The sequence below is a fragment of the Oncorhynchus mykiss genome, chromosome 12 (genome assembly GCF_013265735.2).
Source record: "Oncorhynchus mykiss isolate Arlee chromosome 12, USDA_OmykA_1.1, whole genome shotgun sequence".
Taxonomy (NCBI): domain Eukaryota; kingdom Metazoa; phylum Chordata; class Actinopteri; order Salmoniformes; family Salmonidae; genus Oncorhynchus; species Oncorhynchus mykiss.
This window is the reverse complement of record NC_048576.1, coordinates 64,583,932-64,605,441: the sequence shown is the minus strand read 5'-3', so window position 1 is coordinate 64,605,441 and position 21,510 is coordinate 64,583,932. Positions and strand designations below refer to the sequence as shown.

At 42.6% G+C, this 21,510-nt stretch overlaps 1 protein-coding gene across 3 annotated transcripts in view; it reads left to right on the top strand.

Moving 5' to 3' along the window:
• Positions 1–20,141, top strand: part of LOC110538028 (beta-1,4-mannosyl-glycoprotein 4-beta-N-acetylglucosaminyltransferase) — a 39,076-nt gene extending 18,935 nt beyond the window's left edge. For 2 of the 3 annotated variants that reach the window (XM_021624564.2, XM_036938082.1), the window contains exons 2-3: positions 16,180–16,468; positions 16,570–20,141. In XM_021624564.2, coding sequence (XP_021480239.1) covers positions 16,180–16,468; positions 16,570–17,886 — 1,606 coding nt within the window. In that variant the 3' untranslated portion in view covers positions 17,887–20,141. The remainder of the gene's footprint in view (positions 1–16,179; positions 16,469–16,569) is intronic. The other variant, XM_021624565.2, reaches the window with a different exon arrangement.
• Positions 20,142–21,510: the final 1,369 nt, after the last annotated feature.

The window sequence follows — 21,510 nt, the reverse complement described above, 5'->3', positions numbered from 1 at the left end:
ATTTAACTAGGCAAGTCAGTTAAGAACAACATCTTATTTTCAATGACGGTCTAAGAACAGTGGGTTAACTGCCTGTTCAGGAGCAGAACGACAGATTTGTGACCTTGTCAGCTCGGGGATTTGAACTTGCAACCTTTCGGTTACTAGTCCAACACTCTAACCAATAGGCTACCCTGCCCTATAATTGATTAATTTTACTGCGGAGCCCATAGCCCCTCTCAACATGCCTCTTTTGTCCCACCTCCCACACATGGGGTGACCTCACCTAGCATAACTAGTGCCGCCAGAGATGCAACCTCTCTTATTGTCACTCAATGCCTAGGTTTACCTCCACTGTATCCGCACCCTACCATACCCCTCTCTGTACTGCCCTCCCAAGCAAAAAGGCAGTAACTGCTCATAGCGTGGAACTGAGAAAAATGGCTTCAAAGTTTTTTAATTGTCCAGCCAAATTAATTCTAGGGAGATCATTGGAGATCTGTTGCCTTAGTATGAGTAATTGTTTTTATTCATGTTGACCCTGATCTCTGACATGCCCTTTGACCCTTAAACGGCAGTTATTGCCTTCTTCCGTGGCATGATATGTTATAAATTTCAGGGTAATACCAAAGCAAAGAGCAGTATCTGCCATTTTCATTTGTTAGTTTACTATACTTCTCATTGCATCCTTTGTGTCTTCCACTAAGATACCAGTTGCATTTACGTAGAAATGTAGGTTCTGCATCAGTCACATTACATACTGTGTTTGACAAGTAGCCCATGTCTTGTTATAAGAATAAATGTGAAAATGAAATGGTTGCATGTCTTGTAATATAAAATTATGGAATATGATAGAAGTATGACATAGGGAAATATAAATTATAACAATGACCCTGTGATTGCTAATAAAAACATTGTATTAGTATTTATCAAATTACACTTTAAGAATACATTTTAAATATATTTACATGTTCATATTCATAAGAGGACACAAATTACATTTAGCTACAATTGATAAAATGCTGAATAGTTAGTTACATTTAATTTTTAAGTAACATTTCATTTTTAAGTAAAACTTCTTCAGTGCTTTTCCATATCACTCCACATCCTCAGCAATGCTGTTCACAACCAAGGCATTCCAGAACTGCCTTCGATTTGCAGGCATCAGAGGACACATCTTGGTGATTATGTCCATCTTCTTGGACTCTTCTATCCCTCTATCCTGTGTATGTAGTGTCGAAGTTGTCTCTAGAGTGACTTTCTTCTTGATAAAGTCAAGCTCTGTGAAGTCCTTTTCTTCATGGGAAACTTTGCAGTAGAGGATCCTGGATCCATGCCTCAACTGGATCTCAGCCATCTCCGCCAGCTTTGGTGCTGCTGCCTTCTTCAGCTTGACGATGGAATAGCCAGCTTTCCATGCCAGGATGTTTTCCTTTTTCACTTCGACCACCTCCACTTTGCCTGCATTGGAAGTGGCGACCACATGGAGGCAGTCCCCGAAGTCGTACACCACACTTCCTGGTCGTTCTTTCATTTATTGTTCCACACCATGGTGGAAACTGTCTGCACTCATGAAGGTGTGCTCTGGCTCGAAGAACTTGAGGGTGATCTCATCCATCAAAGTTGAGTCAGCATTGACAACACTCACCAGTGATGTTAGGAGGCACAAGTTTTTGTTTTGAGAAGTGCAGTTATCCACCCAATACACTGCATGCTTGACATCTCTCTCCCTCTCCAGTGCTGTTACATAAGATTAAGTAATCTCCTCTGCCTTCCAACCAGCTGTTACTTCATGCCATACCACTGAGATGGTTCTTCTTCTTCATCTTTTGAGACTTATTTTCAATGGTGGCGAATGTCTCGTGATAGCATTGTTCACAAGAAGAATCGTTGCCTGTTTTCACACCTGGCATGCGAGGGAGCATGATGACTTTTTGTATATCAACGCTCCTCACAGACCAGTCCTCAGGCCAATCTTTCTGTGCATCAGCCTGGTAATGGCTTCTGCTCTGCCTTGCAGACTTATGTTCCTCATATTTCATACATTGCATGCAGTCGGGGTTGGTGAAGGTGAATTCAGGTGCTGGATGGCTGTTGTCTTGGCAGGCTTGGGTTTCCATGGCCTCATTCTCCCTGTGCTCCATCTACAGATGATGACCCTGCACCAAACCGAGCTCGCACTCCTCCTCTTCAAGCTTCACAAAGCTGATGTTCCTTCCCTTTACCGCCTTGCGATAGGTTTCGTAACCACAGCTGGCATCTTTGTTCTTCTCCTTGTAGTCATTATGCATGAACCCGAATATTGACATCACTAGGGAGGTAGAGGCGATGTGGGGAATGCTCTTGTCTGTACTGGTTGATTTGGGGATGGAAGGACGCAATGTGTTGCAGAATTGGATTCATGTTCAATTTGCTCGCTGAAGCTTTCTTTCCCCTCTGATCCTTTGGTGGAATCAGTTTGGTGGCGATTGACATGCCCATCATCGTGACAATCAGCCTGTCATTTTTGGGGTGGTAGCCCAATGTTGTCAGAAAAAACACTTTGCACACCTGTTGTGCAGAACCGCTCTGGTTTGGTAGATGGTACAGAAACGACCTGCTGCGTCGACTGTCAGCGCCAACAGTGATATCTTTCTTAGATTGCTGTGCCACCATGTGGAAGATGTCCTCTTCTCCTTATACTTCATCTCCCAATACTTTTCCCATATTTCCTTTTGCCTACCCTCTGAAATATTCTGAGTACATTGGCTCTTGTATTTGGGACCACATGGCTTACCCATTGGTGAAGTCTTGGATTTCTTGTTTGATAGGTTGTCTGGAGTTGTGTCCATAGGCTTAGCTGCCACTTGTGCTGGAACATCCAACTCTGAAGGTGGATGATAATCTTCATCATCATCATTGGAAATTGATTTCTCATCTCAGCTGTGTTAACAAAACTCCAAACGAGCTTCAGTGCCATACAACACTCCTTCCGTGGCCTCCAAATGCTCTTAAATGCTAGGAAAACTAAATGCATGCTCTTCAACCGATCGCTTCCCCCACCCGCCCAACTAGCATCACTACTCTGAACGGTTCTGACTTAGAATATGTGGACAACTACAAATACCTAGGTGTCTGGCTAGACTGTAAATTCTCCTTCCAGACTCATATTAAGCATCTCCAATCCAAAATTAAATCTAGAATCGGCTTCCTATTTCGCAACAAAGCCTCCTTCACTCACGCTACCAAACATACCCTTGTAAAACTGACTATCCTACCGATCCTCAACCTAGGCATTGTAATTTACAAAATAGACTCCAACACTCTACTCAGGAAGCTGGATGGAGTCTATCACAATGGCATCCGTTTTGTCACCCAAGCCCCATATACTACCCACCACTGCGACTTGTATGCTCTCGTCGGCTGGCCCTCTCTACATATTCGTCGCCAGACCCACTGGCTCCAGATCGTCTATAAGTCTTTGCTAGTTAAAGCTCCGCCTTATCTCATCTCACATGTCACCATAACAACACCCACCCATAGCACGCGCTCCGCAGGTATATCTCACTGGTCATCCCAAAAGCCAAATCCTCCTTCGGCCATCTTTCCTTCCAGTTCTCTGTTGCCAATGACTGGAACGAATTGCAAAAATCGCTGAAGTTGGAGACTCATATCTCCCTCACTAACTTTAAGCATCAGCTATCTGAGCAGCTTACCGATCGCTGCAGCTGTACGTAGCCCATCTGTAAATAGCCCATCCAACTACCTCATCCCCATATTGTTTTTATTTACTTTTTTGCTATTTTGCACACCAGTATTTCTACTTGCACATCATCATCTGCACATCTATCACTCCAGTGTTAATTTGCTAAATTGTAATTATTTTGCTACTATGGCCTATTTATTGCCTTACCTCCTTACTTCATTTGCACACACTGTATATAGATTTTTCTATTGTGTTATTGACTGTACTTTTGTTTATCCCATGTGTAACTCTGTGTTGTTGTTTTTTGTCGCACTGCTTTGCTTTATCTTGGCCAGGTCGCAGTTGTAAATGAGAACTTGTTCTCAACTGGCCTACCTGGTTAAATAAAGGTGAAATTAAAAAAAAATACAAAAGAAAGCGTACTGTACTTTATTGGGCTATTATTGCATGGAACTCCCTTCCATCTCATATTGCTCAAATTAACAGCAAACCTGCTAAAAAAAAACAGATACCACCTCACAGCACAACGCCTCTCCCCTATTTGACCTAGATATGTTGTGTGTATGTATTGATAAATCAAATCAAATAAAAGTTTATTTGTCACGTGCGCCAAATACAACAGGTGTAAACCTTACAGTGAAATGCTTACTTACAGGCTCTAACCAATGGTGCCAAAAAAAGGTATGTGTGTGTGTGTGTGTGTGTGTGTGTGTAGGTAGGTTGGTAAGTAAAATAAATAAAACAACAGTAGAAAGACATTTGAAAAAAGAGTAGCAAGGCTATATACAGACACCTGTTAGTCAGGCTTATTGAGGTAGTATGTACATGTAAGTATCGTTAAAGTGACTGTGCATATATGATAAACAGAGAGTAGCAGAAGAGTAAAAAGAGGGGTTGGCGGGTGGCGGGACACAATGCAGATAGCCCGGTTAGCCAATGTGCGGGAGCACTGGTTGGTCTGGCCAATTTAGGTAGTATGTACATGAATGTATAGTTAAAGTGACTAAGCATATAAGATAAACAGAGAGTAGCATCAGCGTAAAAGAGGGGTTGGGGGGGGCACACAATGCAAATTGTCCGGGTAACCATTGGTTACCTGTTCAGGAGTCTTATGGCTTGGGGGTAGAAACTGTTGAGAAGCCTTTTAGTCCTAGACTTGGCACTCCGGTACGGCTTGCCATGCGGTAGTAGAGCAAACAGCCCATGACTGGGTTGGCTGTCTATGACTGGGCCTTCCTCTGACACCGCCTGGTGTAGAGGTCCTTGATGGCAGGCAGCTTTGCCCCAGTGATGTACTGGGCTGTACCCACTACCCTCTGAAGTGCCTTGCCGTCGGAGGCCGAGCAATTGCAGTACCAGGCAGTGATGCAACCGGTCAGGATATGTAGGCTATGTCTGCCATTTTAAAATGTATGTAGTTCTGTCCTTGAACTGCTCTTGTCTATTGATGTTCTCTATTATGTCATGATTTATGTTTCATGTGGACCCCAGAAAGAGTAGCTGCTGCTTTAGCAACAGCTAATGGGGATCTTAATAAAATAACAAAACTACTATAGGTCTATGTAGCTGTGAACTTCCTCTAAGGTTGCATCCCAAATAGCACCCTATTCCCTTTATAGTGTACAAATTTTGACCAGGGCCCATAGCACACATTGTCTGTTCCCCTTTTCCCATTTTTTCCGGGACTTTCCAGTTTGGTCTGTTATTCATTCTGACTTTCACGGAAGCTTGTGTTGTTGATGGTTGCTGTTAGACAAATACATTGTCAGAGCAAATGTACTTATTTACAATGCGCAACACTGTAGCCTCTGCATTCGTGTGTGGGCAGGGATGTTATGTAATGATGATAATTTTTCCCAGACACAATACTAGCACTGTGGGACTGTCCAGGTAGCCTATCCCCAACCTTTGTAAGGAAGCAGCACACCGGAGGATCAGGTGTGTGTGTGTAACCCTAAGCTAGAGGACCAGAAGGAATGAGCAGAGCAGCAGGTTGGAGGGTATGTGGGTAAGGGAAGGGGGGCAGGAGGAGGGGGAAGGTTTGGAGAAGGAAAGTATTGTAGTGCACTGTGCACAGAGTAACAGAGAAAAGAGGGTGACATTTGAGCATGGTGAGTGGGAGAGAATAGCTTTCATTGTACAAAAGGGCACTGGGCTGGCTCTCTCTCCAGAGGATGAAGCTGAGACTTCCTTGTCACAGACTAATGTTTAATGTGTAACTTCTATGACTTTTATGTAAGCAATCACATGTCCTCCACTGCCTTTCTGCAGAGTTGTAAACAGTCCAAGGTCTCATTCACATTACCCAGGAATTAACATGTGATGTGCCACCACATTCACCCTCAAATATCTTCACGATCAGTCACTCACCTACAGTACACTAATTTCATGTGTGACCAATCAGCAGAATTTCACTCACTGGAGATCAGTAAGGAGGAATACGTAGTCATATTTACCAGCACTAATGCTCTGAATAGGTGCCCAACCCTAAGGTGTGTGCTGCAATGAAGATTGTACCCAGTATCCCATGCCCTTCTTTATCTTTATACGTCTAAGTAAGCTCCTAGAGCAGCAGGGTTACGCTCAAACAAAATTCTTGGCTAAAAACAACTCAATTTGGATTATTTGGTAAACCAGCACTGGGTAAATTTTGGACAGAACACACGCTGGGTTATTTTGACTCAGCCAGTTGGGTTGCGTGAATAACCCAAATGTTGGGTTGTTTGGATTAACCAAACACGGGTTAATTTAACCTTCAGTTGTTTTTGTTTTTTTTAACCATCAGTTGGGTTGACACAGCAGCTGGGTCTTTTTTCATGTAAACCATCGGTTATTTTAAGAAATTGCGGCCTATTCGAAAATTATTTGTCACTTGTTCATCATGTACAATGCAAATAAAAACGTTCCTTGAATATTTTTGCACGTTACATATTCTCATATAAAATTCATAACATTTATTATTTACATACCCCAACAGTGAGATATGCATAGGCTCGAGGAACTCTTACACTAGTGTAAGCCTCATCAAAGCTTCAATAGTTTCAGTGTTCAACCTTAAAATGTGATAACAATTCAATAGAACAGATTCACCGGAATTTACACTCACAGGTGGCCAAAATTATCTGAAAGCCCGCTGGGTCGTATCTCAATTTCCTAGCATCAATAACCCAGCAACCAGCATCAATAACCCAGCAGTTTGCAAAGAAAACAACCCAACTAAGTTACCCATCGCCTTCAAAACATCTGGGTGCAATTGAGTTGAACTTGCATTCACATGCAACAGCTATTTTTTTCCTTTATACGGTCAAATAAAATCCCAGAATGGTTTTAGGTACTTTTGCACCACTATGAGGTTGAGTAGACGCCCAGATCCTGATTCCAGGTTTCACAATAGTAGCAGGAAGTACATCAGGAAATTGTAGACTGTGTACACACAGATCGGAGAAAAACTGTACAAAAAGGACCTGACTCTTGACATTATTACCTGTCTGTCAGAGTTCTTCAAGAACAGTGGGTTTGGAGTCAGGCGCAGGGAGCAGAGGGTTCGAATAAATGGATATTTTTTATTCCCGGAAAAACGTTCACGCCAAAAACACAAGGCGCATTAACTGACCGGCCCATACACAGGACCCAAAACTGTCCGGAAAAATAAGATACAAACAACCATCAACAAACTAACAGCATAGCAATCCCGCACAAACCTAGGTGGGCCTAACAGGCTTAAATAGACAAATATCAAGAAACACAAAAAGGAACAGGTGCAACTAATAAGACCAAACGAACAGAAAAGGAAAAAGGGATCAGTGCCGGCTAGTAGACCGGCGACGACGACCGCCGAGCGCCGCCCGAACAGGCAGGGGAGCCACCTTCGGTGGGAGTCGTGACACTGTCTGTCAGACATTAACATTTCATCATACATTTCAATACACTTTGATGATTTCATTATTATTGTCCAAATTCTACCTCCTTGCTCCATATAAAAGAGTGAGTGAATGAGATATGGAAACAGGTCATACCATTTTTTATTGTTGTTTTAGCAAGTTGTAAAGGGACATTTCATGTCAGGATGTATCAAATAAGGTGGGTGACTGAAGGGATGACATGCATTACAGTTTGGGCCTGCTGTATTTATGTGACAGTAAAAACATGCTCCGCATGAAGGGTTTGAGAGAGTGATACTGTATATTAAACTTGTGTATTACTTTCTATCTACATGATGTGTACAGTATATATGGTACACTTTATTTGAAGGGTCTGTAATAAATCATTTCTAAGGAATGTATAAGTTGTGTTTTCATCATTTGTTAATCATTACTCTCACATGTATAAACCATTTACCAATCATTAGTAAAGTTATATTGGTGCCGGAGGAGATGGCTGTCGTTTTACAGGCTCCTAACCAATTCTGCTATTGTATTTTTTTTCACTTTATTTGTAACTTATTTTGTACATAATATTTCTGTCTCTTATGACCAAAAAGATGCTTCTGCATAGCAGAACAGCAATTACTCACCTCGTACTGGACAAAGAGTTTTTCTTAAACGAGTCGGAGGTGAATCAGACACCGGACAAGGCCCAAATCCCTGTCTTTCGCATGAAGAAGAGACAGAGATACAGGGGTTGTAGGTCGGGGTGCCTTGTAAGAATCCGACGGTGAGTGTGTAACCCGCCTCTACCATCAGTCCTACTAGCCAACGTGCAATCATTGGATGATAAACTGGATGAGCTCCGATCAAAACTATCCTACCAACTGGACATTAAAACTGTAATATCTTATGTTTCACCGAGTTGGGGCTGACCAACGACATGGGATAACATACAGCTGGCTGGGTTTTCCGTGCATCGGCAAGATAGAACAGCTTCCTCCGGTAAGACAATTGGTGGCGCTCTGTTTCTATTTGTAAATAACAGCTGGTACTCAAAATCAAATATTAATGAAGTCTCTAGGTTTTGCACGCCTGAGGTAGAGTATCTCATGATAAACTGTAGACCGCATTACAGCTACATTTGAATTTCTGTACAAAATGGTATATCATACACTGCATTTGAGAAAACAATGGGAAAGTAATTTACTTTTGCTTTGAAAGTTGATCAACCTGTCTTTCAATGTTTTGGTACTACTATTGGAGAGCCCTTCTTTGTATATACCCATTCAGCATTGTTCACACCCTCTTAAGCCTTAGCCCCACCCATCTCTTTAGGGTTGATCCAAGCGTTCTGTACTAACTTGCCAGCTACTTCCAGACATCTAAGGGAGAGAGTACAGCTCACTGAACATTACTCACCCTAGCAGAGCTGGTTAGGCTGTTACGTTATCCAGAGCGTTGGTGACTGCACCTGTGCTGTCAGATTGTCCGTTTGTATATTCAGAGTGTTTCGCGTTCAGAGCACACAGGACTCTCTGGCCAATAAGTAGGGTTGTTCCAAAAGCTCGAACCTCACAACGACAGTCAAGCAACCAAGCTAACAGGCTAACATTGGCTAGCTACTTCCAGACACATGATGAGAGAACACCCCACTCTGACAATTTTACTCCCCCTAGCAGAGCTGGTTAGGCAGTTTTCATGTTATCCAGAGCGTTGGTGACTGTTTTCATCTATATTTTTCATTGCTGTCTATATACCACCCTAAACCGATGCTGGCACTAAGACCGCACTCAACGAGCTGTATAAGGCCATAAGCAAACAAGAAAATGATCATCCAGAGGCGGTGCTCCTAGTGGCCGGGGACTTTAATTCAGGGAAACTTAAATCTGTTTTACCTCATTTCTACCAGCATGTTACATGTGCAACCAGAGGAGAAAAACACTCTAGACCACCTTTACTCCACACACAGACGGGTACAAAGCTCTCCCTCGACCTCCATTTGGCATTTATATCCTATTGATTCCTGCTGCTTACAAGCAAAACCTAAAGCAGGAAGTACCAGTGACTCGCTCAATGCGGAAGTGGTCAGATGACGCAAATGCTAAGCTATGGGAATGTTTTGCTAGCACATACTGAAATATGTTCTGGGATTCTTCCGATGGCATTGAGGAGTACACCACATCAGTCACTGGCTTCATCAATAAGTGCATCGATGACATCATCCCCACAGTGACTGTTCATACTGCAACCAGAAGCCATGGATTACAGGCATCATCCGCACTGAGCTAAAGGCTAGCGCTGCCGCTTTCAAGGAGCGGGACTCTAACCCGGAAGCTTATAAGAAATCCCGCTATGCCCTCCGACAAATCATCAAACAGACAAAGTGTCAATACAGGGCTAAGATTGAATTGTAATACACCAGCTCCGATGCTAGTCGGATGTGGCAGGGCTTGCTAACTATTATGGACTACAAAGGGAAGCACAGCCCTGACCTACCAGATTAGCTAAATTACTTCAATGCACGCTTCGAGGCAAGCAACACTGAAGCATATATGAGACCACGAGCTGTTCCGGACGACTGTGTGATCACGCTCTCCGTAGCCAATGTGAGTAAGACCTTTAAACAGGTCAACATTCACAAGGCTGCAGGGCCAGACAGATTACCAGAACGTGTACTCCAAGCATACACTGGCCAACTGGCAAGTGTCTTCAGTGACATTTTCAACTTGTCCCTGACCGAGTCTGTAATGCCAACATGTTTCAAGCAGACCACCATAGTACATCACTAGGTCCAATCTTCCTGCCATCCTGGACCTCCAAACCAGGTGGTACCAGAGGAAGTCCAAAAAATTGCCAAAGACTCCAGCCACCCTTGTCATAGACTGTTCTGTCTGCTACCGCACAACAAGCATTACCAGAGCGCCATGTCTAGGTCCAAAAGGCTTCTTAACAGCTTCTACCCCTAAGCCATAAGACTCCTGAACAGCTAACCAAAATGCCACCTGGGTTATTTGCATTGAACCCCTCCCCCCAGTTTTTAATATTTTTTTATTTTTCTTTATTCTTATTTTTTTCATTTTTATTTTTATTTGTTTATTGTTTACTTCAGTTTATTTAGTAAATACTTTCTTAACACTTATTTTTTTCTTAAAACTGCATTGTTGGTTAAGGGCTTGTACGTAAGCATGTGACAAATAACATTTGATTTGATTTTGATTTATTTTCCCTAATCTAAAGTGGATGCTATTTTCACTTTTGAAATACTTTAGAAATGTTTTGAGTTACAAGTGCAATTTCTCACAAAAAGATGGTGATGCCATTGGTAGACATTCCTGCAGTACCTGGTAATAGAATAAGCACACAACACAGGATGTTTAAGGAAATATATATATATACAGTGCCTTGCGAAAGTATTCGGCCCCCTTGAACTTTGCGACCTTTTGCCACATTTCAGGCTTCAAACATAAAGATATAAAACTGTATTTTCTTGTGAAGAATCAACAACAAGTGGGACACAATCATGAAGTGGAACGACATTTATTGGATATTTCAAACTTTTTTAACAAATCAAAAACTGAAAAATTGGGCGTGCAAAATTATTCAGCCCCCTTAAGTTAATACTTTGTAGTGCCACCTTTTGCTGCGATTACAGCTGTAAGTCGCTTGGGGTATGTCTCTATCAGTTTTGCACATCGAGAGACTGACATTTTTTCCCATTCCTCCTTGCAAAACAGCTCGAGCTCAGTGAGGTTGGATGGAGAGCATTTGTGAACAGCAGTTTTCAGTTCTTTCCACAGATTCTCGATTGAATTCAGGTCTGGACTTTGACTTGGCCATTCTAACACCTGGATATGTTTATTTTTGAACCATTCCATTGTAGATTTTGCTTTATGTTTTGGATCATTGTCTTGTTGGAAGACAAATCTCCATCCCAGTCTCAGGTCTTTTACAGACTCCATCAGGTTTTCTTCCAGAATGGTCCTGTATTTGGCTCCATCCATCTTCCCATCAATTTTAACCATCTTCCCTGTCCCTGCTGAAGAAAAGCAGGCCCAAACCATGATGCTGCCACCACCATGTTTGACAGTGGGGGTGGTGTGTTCAGTGTGATGAGCTGTGTTGCTTTTACGCCAAATATAACGTTTTTCATTGTTGCCAAAAAGTTCAATTTTGGTTTCATCTGACCAGAGCACCTTCTTCCACATGTTTGGTGTGTCTCCCAGGTGGCTTGTGGCAAACTTTAAACTACACTTTTTATGGATATCTTTAAGAAATGGCTTTCTTCTTGCCACTCTTCCATAAAGGCCAGATTTGTGCAACAACTGATTGTTGTCCTATGGACAGAGTCTCCCACCTCAGCTGTAGATCTCTGCAGTTCATCCAGAGTGATCATGGGCCTCTTGGCTGCATCTCTGATCAGTCTTCTCCTTGTATAAGCTGAAAGTTTAGAGGGACGGCCAGGTCTTGGTAGATTTGCAGTGGTCTGATACTCCTTCCATTTCAATATTATCGCTTGCACAGTGTTCCTTGGGATGTTTAAAGCTTGGGAAATCTTTTTGTATCCAAATCCGGCTTTAAACTTCTTCACAACAGTATCTCGGACCTGCCTGGTGTGTTCCTTGTTCTTCATGATGCTCTCTGCGCTTTTAACGGACCTCTGAGACTATCACAGTGCAGGTGCATTTATACGGAGACTTGATTACACACAGGTGGATTGTATTTATCATCATTAGTCATATAGGTCAACATTGGATCATTCAGAGATCCTCACTGAACTTCTGGAGAGAGTTTGCTGCACTGAAAGTAAAGGGGCTGAATAATTTTGCACGCCCAATTTTTCAGTTTTTGATTTGTTAAAAAAGTTTGAAATATCCAATAAATGTCGTTCCACTTCATGATTGTGTCCCAATTGTTGTTGATTCTTCACAAAAAAATACAGTTTTATATCTTTATGTTTGAAGCCTGAAATGTGGCAAAAGGTTGCAAAGTTCAAGGGGGCCGAATACTTTCGCAAGGCACTGTACATCTGTGAATAACTACCTTACTAAAATGTACAAATGTGGGAGTAATGATTAATAGATGTTGAGAAAATGGTTTGTAAATGCCTTATAAAGTCCTATTAAATGGTTTATTATGGACCCTTAAAATAAAGTGTTACCGTATACAGCTGAAGTCGGAAGTTTACATACACCTTAGCCAATTACATTTAAACTCAGTTTTTCACAATTCCTGACATTTAATCCTAGTAAAAATTCCCTGTTTTAAGTCATTTAGGATCACCACTTTATTTTAAGAATGTGAAATTTCAGAATAATAGTAGAGAGAATTATTTATTTCAGCTTGTATTTCTTTCATCACATTCCCAGTGTGTCAGAAGTTTACATAACTGAGCCAGGTTTGCAGGCCTCTTTGCTCGCACACACTTGTTCAGTTCTGCCCACAAATTTTCTATAGGATTGAGGTCAGGGCTTTGTGATGGCCACTCCAATACTTTGACTTTGTTGTCCTTAAGCCATTTTGCCACAGCGTCGGAAGTATGCTTGGGGGAAGACGCATTTGCGACATCTTGAGATGTTGCTTCAATATATCCGCATATTTGTCCTTCCTCATGTTGCCGTCTATTTTGTGAATTGCACCAGTCCCTCCTGCAACAAAGCACCCCCACAACATGATGCTGCCACCACACCCTGTTTAAAGGCACAGTCAACTTAGTGTATGTAAACTTCTGACCCACTGGATTTGTGATACCGTGAATTATAAGTGAAATAATCTGTCTATATACAATTGTTGGAAAAAATACTTGTGCATGCACAAAGTAGATGTCCTAACTGACCTAACTGACAAAACTATAGTTTGTTAACAAGACATTTGTGGAGGGGTTGAAAAACGAGTTTTAATGACTCCAACCTAAGTGTTATGTAAACATCCGACTTCAACTGTATCTTTGATAAAGCCAAAACAATAATAAGTCATCAGTACAGTGTACAGTCCTTTTCACAAACACAGCTTAGAATGGCTGTCCTTCAAACCAACTTCTGATTATGCACAAGTAGTGTCAGGAGCCATGTCAACCATTAGGTGTCAGCTCTTACAAAGACAGTACTTCCCACAACTTGGAACAACCTCAATGTCTTCATACTCACCTTTCACTGACCAGCAGCACTGCTGGCATAAGCTGGTGGATGAAACAACATTATACTCCAGCACCAAAGGCATTATGATGTAACAATATAACAACAGTACTAAAGAAACGTGAGATGATTCATTTCAATGAACAGATTCATTGGTCACCTTTGGGTTTCGCCTACAGTCTAATGTTATGAAATGTAGACAATAAAAACATCTACTGTAGGCTACTAGTAAATATTCATACATCATACAAAACTGTCACTCATCCTTTCAGATTTTCAGGATAGAGGGGGAGTCTCACAGCAACATATTTCGTTATGAGATTTGGTTCACAATGGAATGGAGAGGTCTCCATTCTGATAGACCATTTCTTTTTGGATTAAAAATAACATCATGGTATTTAAACTCAGCAAAAAAAAGAAACGTCCCTTTTTCAGGACCCTGTCTTTCAAAGATAATTCATAAAAATCCAAATAACTTCACAGATTTTCATTGTAAAGGGTTTTAACACTGTTTCCCAACGCTTGTTCACTGAATCATAAACAATGAATGAACATGCACCCGTGGATGTTGGTCTTTAAGACACTAACAGCTTACAGAAGGTAGGCAATTAAGGTAACAGTTATGAAAATGTAGGACACTAAAGAGTTCTTTCTACTGACTCTGAAAAACACCAGAAAAAAAATGTCCCGGGTCCCTGCTCATCTGCGTGAAAATGCCTTAGGCATGCTGCAAGGCGGCATGAGGACTGCAGATGTGACCAGGGCAATAAATTGCAATGTCCGTACTCTGAGACGCCTAAGACAGCGTTAAGACAGCGTTACGGGGAGACAGGACGGACAGCTGATCGTCCTTGCAGTGGCAGACCCTGTGTAACAACACCTGCACAGGATCGATACATCCGAACATCACACCTGACAGGTACAGGATGGCAACAACAACTGCCCGAGTTACCAGGAACGCACAATCCCTACATCAGTGCTCAGACTGTCCACAATAGGCTGAGAGAGGCTGGACTGAGGGCTTGTAGGCCTGTTGTAAGACAGGTCCTCACCAGACATCACCGGCAACAACGTTGTCTATGAGCACAAACCCACCGTCGCTGGACCAGACAGGACTGGCAGAAAGTGCTCTTCACTGACGAGTCGCGGTTTTGTCTCACCAGGGGTGATGGTCGGATTCGCGTTTATCGTCGAAGGAATGAGCGTTACACCGAGGCCTGTACTCTGGAGCGGGATTGATTTGGAGGTGGAGGGTCCATCATTTTCTGGGGCGGTGTGTCACAGCATCATCAGACTGAGCTTGTTGTCGTTGCAGGCAATCTCAACGCTGTGCATTACAGGGAAGGCATGCTCCCTCATGTGGTACCCTTCCTGTAAGCCTATCCTGACATGACCCTCCAGCATGACAATGCCACCAGCCATACTGCTCGTTCTGTGCGTGATTTCCCGCAAGACAGGAATGTCAGTGTCCTGCCATGGCCAGCGAAGAGCCTGGATCTGAATCCCATTGAGCACAACTGGGACCTGTTGGATCGGAGGGTGAGGGCTAGGGCCATTCCTCCCAGAAATGTCAGGGAATTTGCAGGTGCCTTGGTGGAAAAGTGGGGTAACATCTCACAGCAAGAACTGACAAATCTGGTGCAGTCCATGAGGAGGAGATGCACCGCAGTACTTAATGCAGCTGGTGGCCACACCGGACTTGTTCAGTTTATGTCTCAGAATCTTGTTATGTTCTTACAAATATTTACACATGTTAAGTTTGCTGAAAATAAACACAGTTGACAGTGAGGGAACGTTTCTTTTTTTGCTGAGTTTATAAGCAGATAATAACCATCCCAGCTTCACACCTGATTTGCCTATGCCCAAGATTAACCCTACACCGCCATGCCCAGTATGCAAAACTGGGTTAAAGCTAACGTAGCCAGAGTGCCTGCAGTCCATGTAGGAAAACCACAAGCAAAAAGGCAGTTGGAGCACTAGTCTTTCAGTGAGTGGTGGCTTTTAATTGCAAACCCAAACAGGTTAACAATACAGGACGAGATCTCAAAGAATAAGAAATTGGTAACTAAACCCCCTTTGTGTTTTGTATGCTATTCCTGGACTGTTAAGGGTGCTACATACTTTATGCAAATGCAGCGCTGGAGCGTCATTTTCTATGTAGTTCTACTACTTTTGTTCAGGGCTCACATACACAACGCTCTGTTGCCCAGATAGTGTAGTGGGTGGTTTTCTTCTTTTTTCCTTGGTTAGGTTCTTCTGATTTCCTGTTTAGTTTTTTTTACCAGTGTCATTTATTAACAATGGGTGATGAGATAAAAGGGTTCAAATCTACTATAGGTCATGCTTTTTAGTTTCTTTATGCCAAGTTGTTGTTTTACTTTATGTAAATAGTTATTGATGAGCATGCATACAATGCCAAAACAACCAGAGTGATTATGTGGGCCTAACTGTTAAGTAACTAAGGAGTTTGTCAACTTCCATTTAGCTAAAGAGTTTTGTTAATGTATCTGTTTTTCAGGACAAAGATGCGACGACACAAGGTCTTTCTCTTCGGCACATTGGCCTTGTGTGTCCTCTCCCTGCTGCAATACTGCAAGGCCCTCCACCACATGCTTATGCTGAGAGACCTGTATACCTCCTCCGTCAACCTCGAGGCCCTGGGCTTCCTCTGGAGAGGGAATGTTCACTCAGGGATGAAGCCTCTCCCTGGGTCTCGACCCTCCGACACGGGCCTGTGGGAGCCAGGGGATGACCGGGGGGACCAAGGGAATGCAGAGGTGGAGAGATGGATTGGGCATGGCGGTGAGGTGAGGGGGCAGATGACATGACTTTCCCTATACATTGTTTTGGGTCTATATGACATTGTCATTGATATGTTTGATTTTCCTCCTGTTGCTCTCCCACTCAGGACCCGTGGGGTAAGGAGCAGCCTGACTCAGGGAATGTTAACAGAATGACGGTCACTCTCCCAGACCCCAATGGACCATGGGGGGAACTTCACAAACGGAGCTTCCGTCTTCGCGATGACCCCACCCCGTTCTTTGCGCGCACCAAGTCTGGAGCATATTGCTTCCGAGAAGGGACGGAAGTGGCTTTTCTCAAAGACGACTCAGGACAAACGGTCCACGCAGCACGAGAGGGCCAGCGTAAGATACTGCATGCACAGCAAGAGGAACCCAAGTCAGCTCATGGGAAATACGCCCAGGGGAAAAGGCTGGTGAAGTGTATGTGTCGCCAAGGCTGGCACGGCCCTCACTGTGGCATCCCCACCATGGTGCAACACTCCAACCTGCCCACTAAGGGAAGTCTGATGCCCAGAATGGTTCCACGGAGGGTCATCAACGCCATTAACATCAACCACGAGTTTGACCTCCTCCACGCCCGCTTTCATGAGCTGGCCGACACTGTTGACCTCTTCCTGGTGTGTGAGTCAAACTTCACGGCCTATGGAAATTCCAAGCAGCTGCACTTCCTACGCCTCCTGCTTAACGGGACCTACAACTACATGCGCCACAAGATCCTCTATGTCTTCCTTGATCACTTCCCTAAAGGTGGCCAGCAGAACGGGTGGATCGCTGACGACTACCTGCGGACGTTTTTAAGCTATGACGGGATGTCCAGAGTACAAGGTGCCAGGCCGGATGATGTCTTCCTTATCAACGACGCAGATGAGATCCCGGCCCGCGAGGGCATCCTCTTCCTCAAACTCTACAATGGCTGGACGGAACCTGTGTCCATCCACATGAGAAAGTCCCTTTATGGTTTCTTCTGGAGGCAGCCTGGGACCCTGGACGTCCACTCCGCCTGCACTGTTGCCATGCTTTTTGCCGTCTACGATGGAGACGGGATATCACTGAGGCGTAGGGATTACTACTCCATGCCGGGTTTCCGGAACTATCAGAGGGAGAGTGGACACATCCTGGTGCAGTGGTCCATTGGGAGCCCCGTCCACTACGCAGGCTGGCACTGTTCCTGGTGCTTCAGACCAGAGGGAATCTCCCACAAACTAATCTCTGCCCAGAATGGAGACTTCCCCCGCTGGGGCGACTACGTGGAAAAACGAGACCTGAACTACATCAAGGGCTTGATCCAGACTGGGGGATGGTTTGATGGCTCGGTGGGGGAGTACCCACCCACAGACCCTAAAGAGCCTATGTACGCACCCAAATATCTATTAAAGAACTTTCCGCTGTACCGCTACATACTTGAGAACCCATATGTCTGAATCTGGTAGAAAATCGGTAACGATTATTTTCTCATTGTTGATTTCAATGGAATGATTTTTAACTTCAAGGAGTGTTGTCTTAACACAACTATGAAACCTCCACCTATGCCTCTGATTGAAGGGCAGGCCCTCCACTTCCTGTCTGAAGAAGAAGTAGCTAGTGGTTGAGAAGGAGTGTAATGAGTGACATCTGAGACTCATTCTATCCGATTCTATCCCTTTTCAATCACAATATTTAAATGATAGTTAAACAATCCTCAATGACAAAGGCCCCTTCTACTCCAGAGCATTCAAGGACCGGTTTACGTTTGGGACATTGACTTTTGTACAGTTCCTAACTGTAGACGTGATGGCAGACAGGTATATATGTATAGAATATCTATCTGATGATGGCCAATGACCAGTGATACTGTAGTTTTCCCTCAGTCAGATCAACAATGTGCTTCTAGTGCCACCAGTTTTGCGTTTCCAGAGACCTTTGTGAAGAAAGAGACCTGAAAAACGATCTGTGCACTTTTCTGTGGTGGTGGTAAAACTGTGTTACTGTGCTGAAATGGTTGTTCGAACAACACAGGGAAAAATATAGCGGGAAAGGGAAAGTCGGTTTTATATTGTTTAATACAAATTCAGGTTTCCCTCACTAATGTGGGCTTGTCTTAAACTTTGCTTAATTTGACTACACAACTTTCTCATAGCCTTCTTGTAAACAGATTGTGCATGGTTTACAGGTGAATAAATGTGAGGCCAAAAATAATATGTCATTAGAACCATGGAATCAGGCCAAACAATTGTCACATTGCTTTTAGACATTTCTGTCATTTGTGTTCATTGTTCATTGAGAGAGAAAATTATTGAGAAACAAAATCAATTTATTCTGCTATGGTCTCGTGATTCACATCACGTCTGGTAATTCAATCTGTTCTAGACACTCAATTTGACATGTATATAAGCCAACGCAATGGTTTCCTTGGTTTCATCCTTAAAAATGGATTCCAATTCTTCAACAACCAAATAACGAACATGATAATAATATTCCTACAGATCTTAGGGACATATCCCCTGTGAATAGGATGTATAGCAATGACAATTATTAATGTATTCATGCTTAGTTAAGAAACAACAGACTGTCTGCCATCAATCGGATCAGCCTTCGATACACTGCAAGTCATTTGTTCCTACCTGAATTACAATAGAGTACACCGAGAGGTCTATTCAACAGAAACCAGTCTGTCAACAAAACAAAAGCAAAATGTTTATGTTGTGAATATCTTAGTTCGTTCTTGTTTCGCACTGCAGACCACGTTTTGTTGAGTAGCTATATGAACCCAAACCTACTGGCAGTAAAAACAGTAACAGGACGACATGAAGACAGACAAAAGTGCATAAAAAGGAGTAATTTATTAGTATACTTTAACTTACATTTTGAGTCATTTATTACATGTATTACTTTATTAATCATGCATTTTTATTTCCAGATAAACTTACAATGTTAGGAAGGTTAAGACTGCTGTTTACTGTTGTTAAATCATGTCATGTCAATGTAGCTTTAGCTTTAGCACTTCCTTGTCTTGGGAGACTGACTTTGGGAATAAGGAGATAATAATAATTGATTGGTGTATTGACAATGTTTCTCTTGGGAATCTGATGCTTCGTCAATTGATGCTCTGACTTGCAGTTTGCACACATTCTCTCACAGCCTTTAAAACGACTTACTCTGAATTCTGATACACCTCTTGTTTCTCAACACCTCTCGTTCCTCAATCCATGTTTTGATTATTCGTGCACTTAACTTTTAAACTCCCTCTGCCCTATCGTGCGTGCGTGCGTGCGTGTGTGCGTGCGTGCATGTGTGCGTGCGTGCATGCGTGTCTGTGTGAATATGTATTTTATCTATCTTGTTAGAAATGATTTGTAAGGTGCCACTTTTCAATATATTTCTATCTGGAGTCCACATGATGAAAAGTGGGACTTCCACAGTAGCTACATTTAAAGGCCAGAATCTCAGGAATATTGGAGAATGGCATGTGAATGGCAACTATTCAAACTGCACTGTTGTTTAAGGTCCACAGCATGTTTACAGCAAAAAAAATGCCTTGGATGTTGTTGACTTTGCTTTTTTAGGGGGATTTCTTTTGTAATTTCTGGATGGTGTCCAATATTTCTTTGTACAACTATGAGGTACTACTCCTGTGTTCTAACTAAAAAAATAATAATTGTTGAAGTAAAAATCAATAACTAATCTTATGTGACTTATTTTGAATCTTGTGCAAGTCCTGAGTCTTTTCCTTCATCAATCATTCCACTATATATTTGTATTGAACTAGTACGTCCCAATGTGGTAAATTTTTCAGAAATAGCTGTTCAGTTGACAAGAGTCAAAGTTAATCTGTTTATTACCTAGCATTACCTACATACTATACTACACTGTAATTACAGCCCAACAACCATGTAAAGACACAGGTATTAATTAAGGACACGTTTTGTTTCACCAACTTGTTTCAAATCCAAAAGTGATTATCAGAAAACGCATTATGGCACAACCTCTTGAGTCTAGACAGGAATACCACACTGCCAGTGACTCCGGTTAGGTCTGTCTTTCCTAAAGCAATGTATAACGAGACTAGATGCCTTCTCCATGCCTGAACTCTAGATGGCTGTCTATAAGAAAAATATGAATTTGAAGGAAATAATTCTGGGAGATTATTGCGGCAGAATTGACAGGGAAAGCCTAAGAGTTATCATTGATATGGCTCTCTTTACTGTACTTTACTTTACTTTACATGGGACTTTTTATTCAATACAATTTTATTTAATTAACCATTATTTTACTTGGTAAATTGACTGAGAACACATTCTCACTCACAGCAACAACCTGGGGAATAGTTACAGGGGGGAGGGGAGGGGGTGAATGAGCCAATTGGAAGCTGGGGATGATTAGGTGGCCATGATGGTATGAGGGCCAGATTGGGAATTTTGCCAGGACACCGGGGTTAACACCTCTACTCTTACAGTAAGTGCCATGGGATCTTCAGTGACCACAGAGTCAGGACAACCGTTTAATGTCCCATCCATAAAATGGCATCCTACACATTTTATTTATTTATTTTTATTTCACCTTTATTTACCCAGGTAGGCCAGTTGAGAACAAGCTCTCATTTACAACTGCGACCTGGCCAAGATAAAGCAAAGCAATCGACAAAAAAAACAACACAGAGTTACACGTGGGATAAACAAGCGTACAGTCAACAACATAATAGAAAAATATATGTACAGTGTGTGCAAATGTAATAAGATGTAGTAAGATTAGAGAGGTAAGGCAATAAATAGCCCTAATAGTACTGTGCAGCCGTCTTCATCGACCTGGCCAAGGCTTTTGACTCTGTCAATTACCACATTCTTATCGGCAGACTCAACAGCCTTGGTTTCTCAAATGACTGCCTCGCCTGGTTCACCAACTACTTCTCTTATAGAGTTCAGTGTGTCAAATCAGAGGGCCTGTTGTCTGGACCTCTGGCAGTCGATATGGGTTCAATTCAGGGTTCAATTCTCGGGCCAACTCTTTTCTCTGTATATATCAATTATGTTGCTTTTGCTGCTGGTGATTCTCTGATCCACCTCTACGTA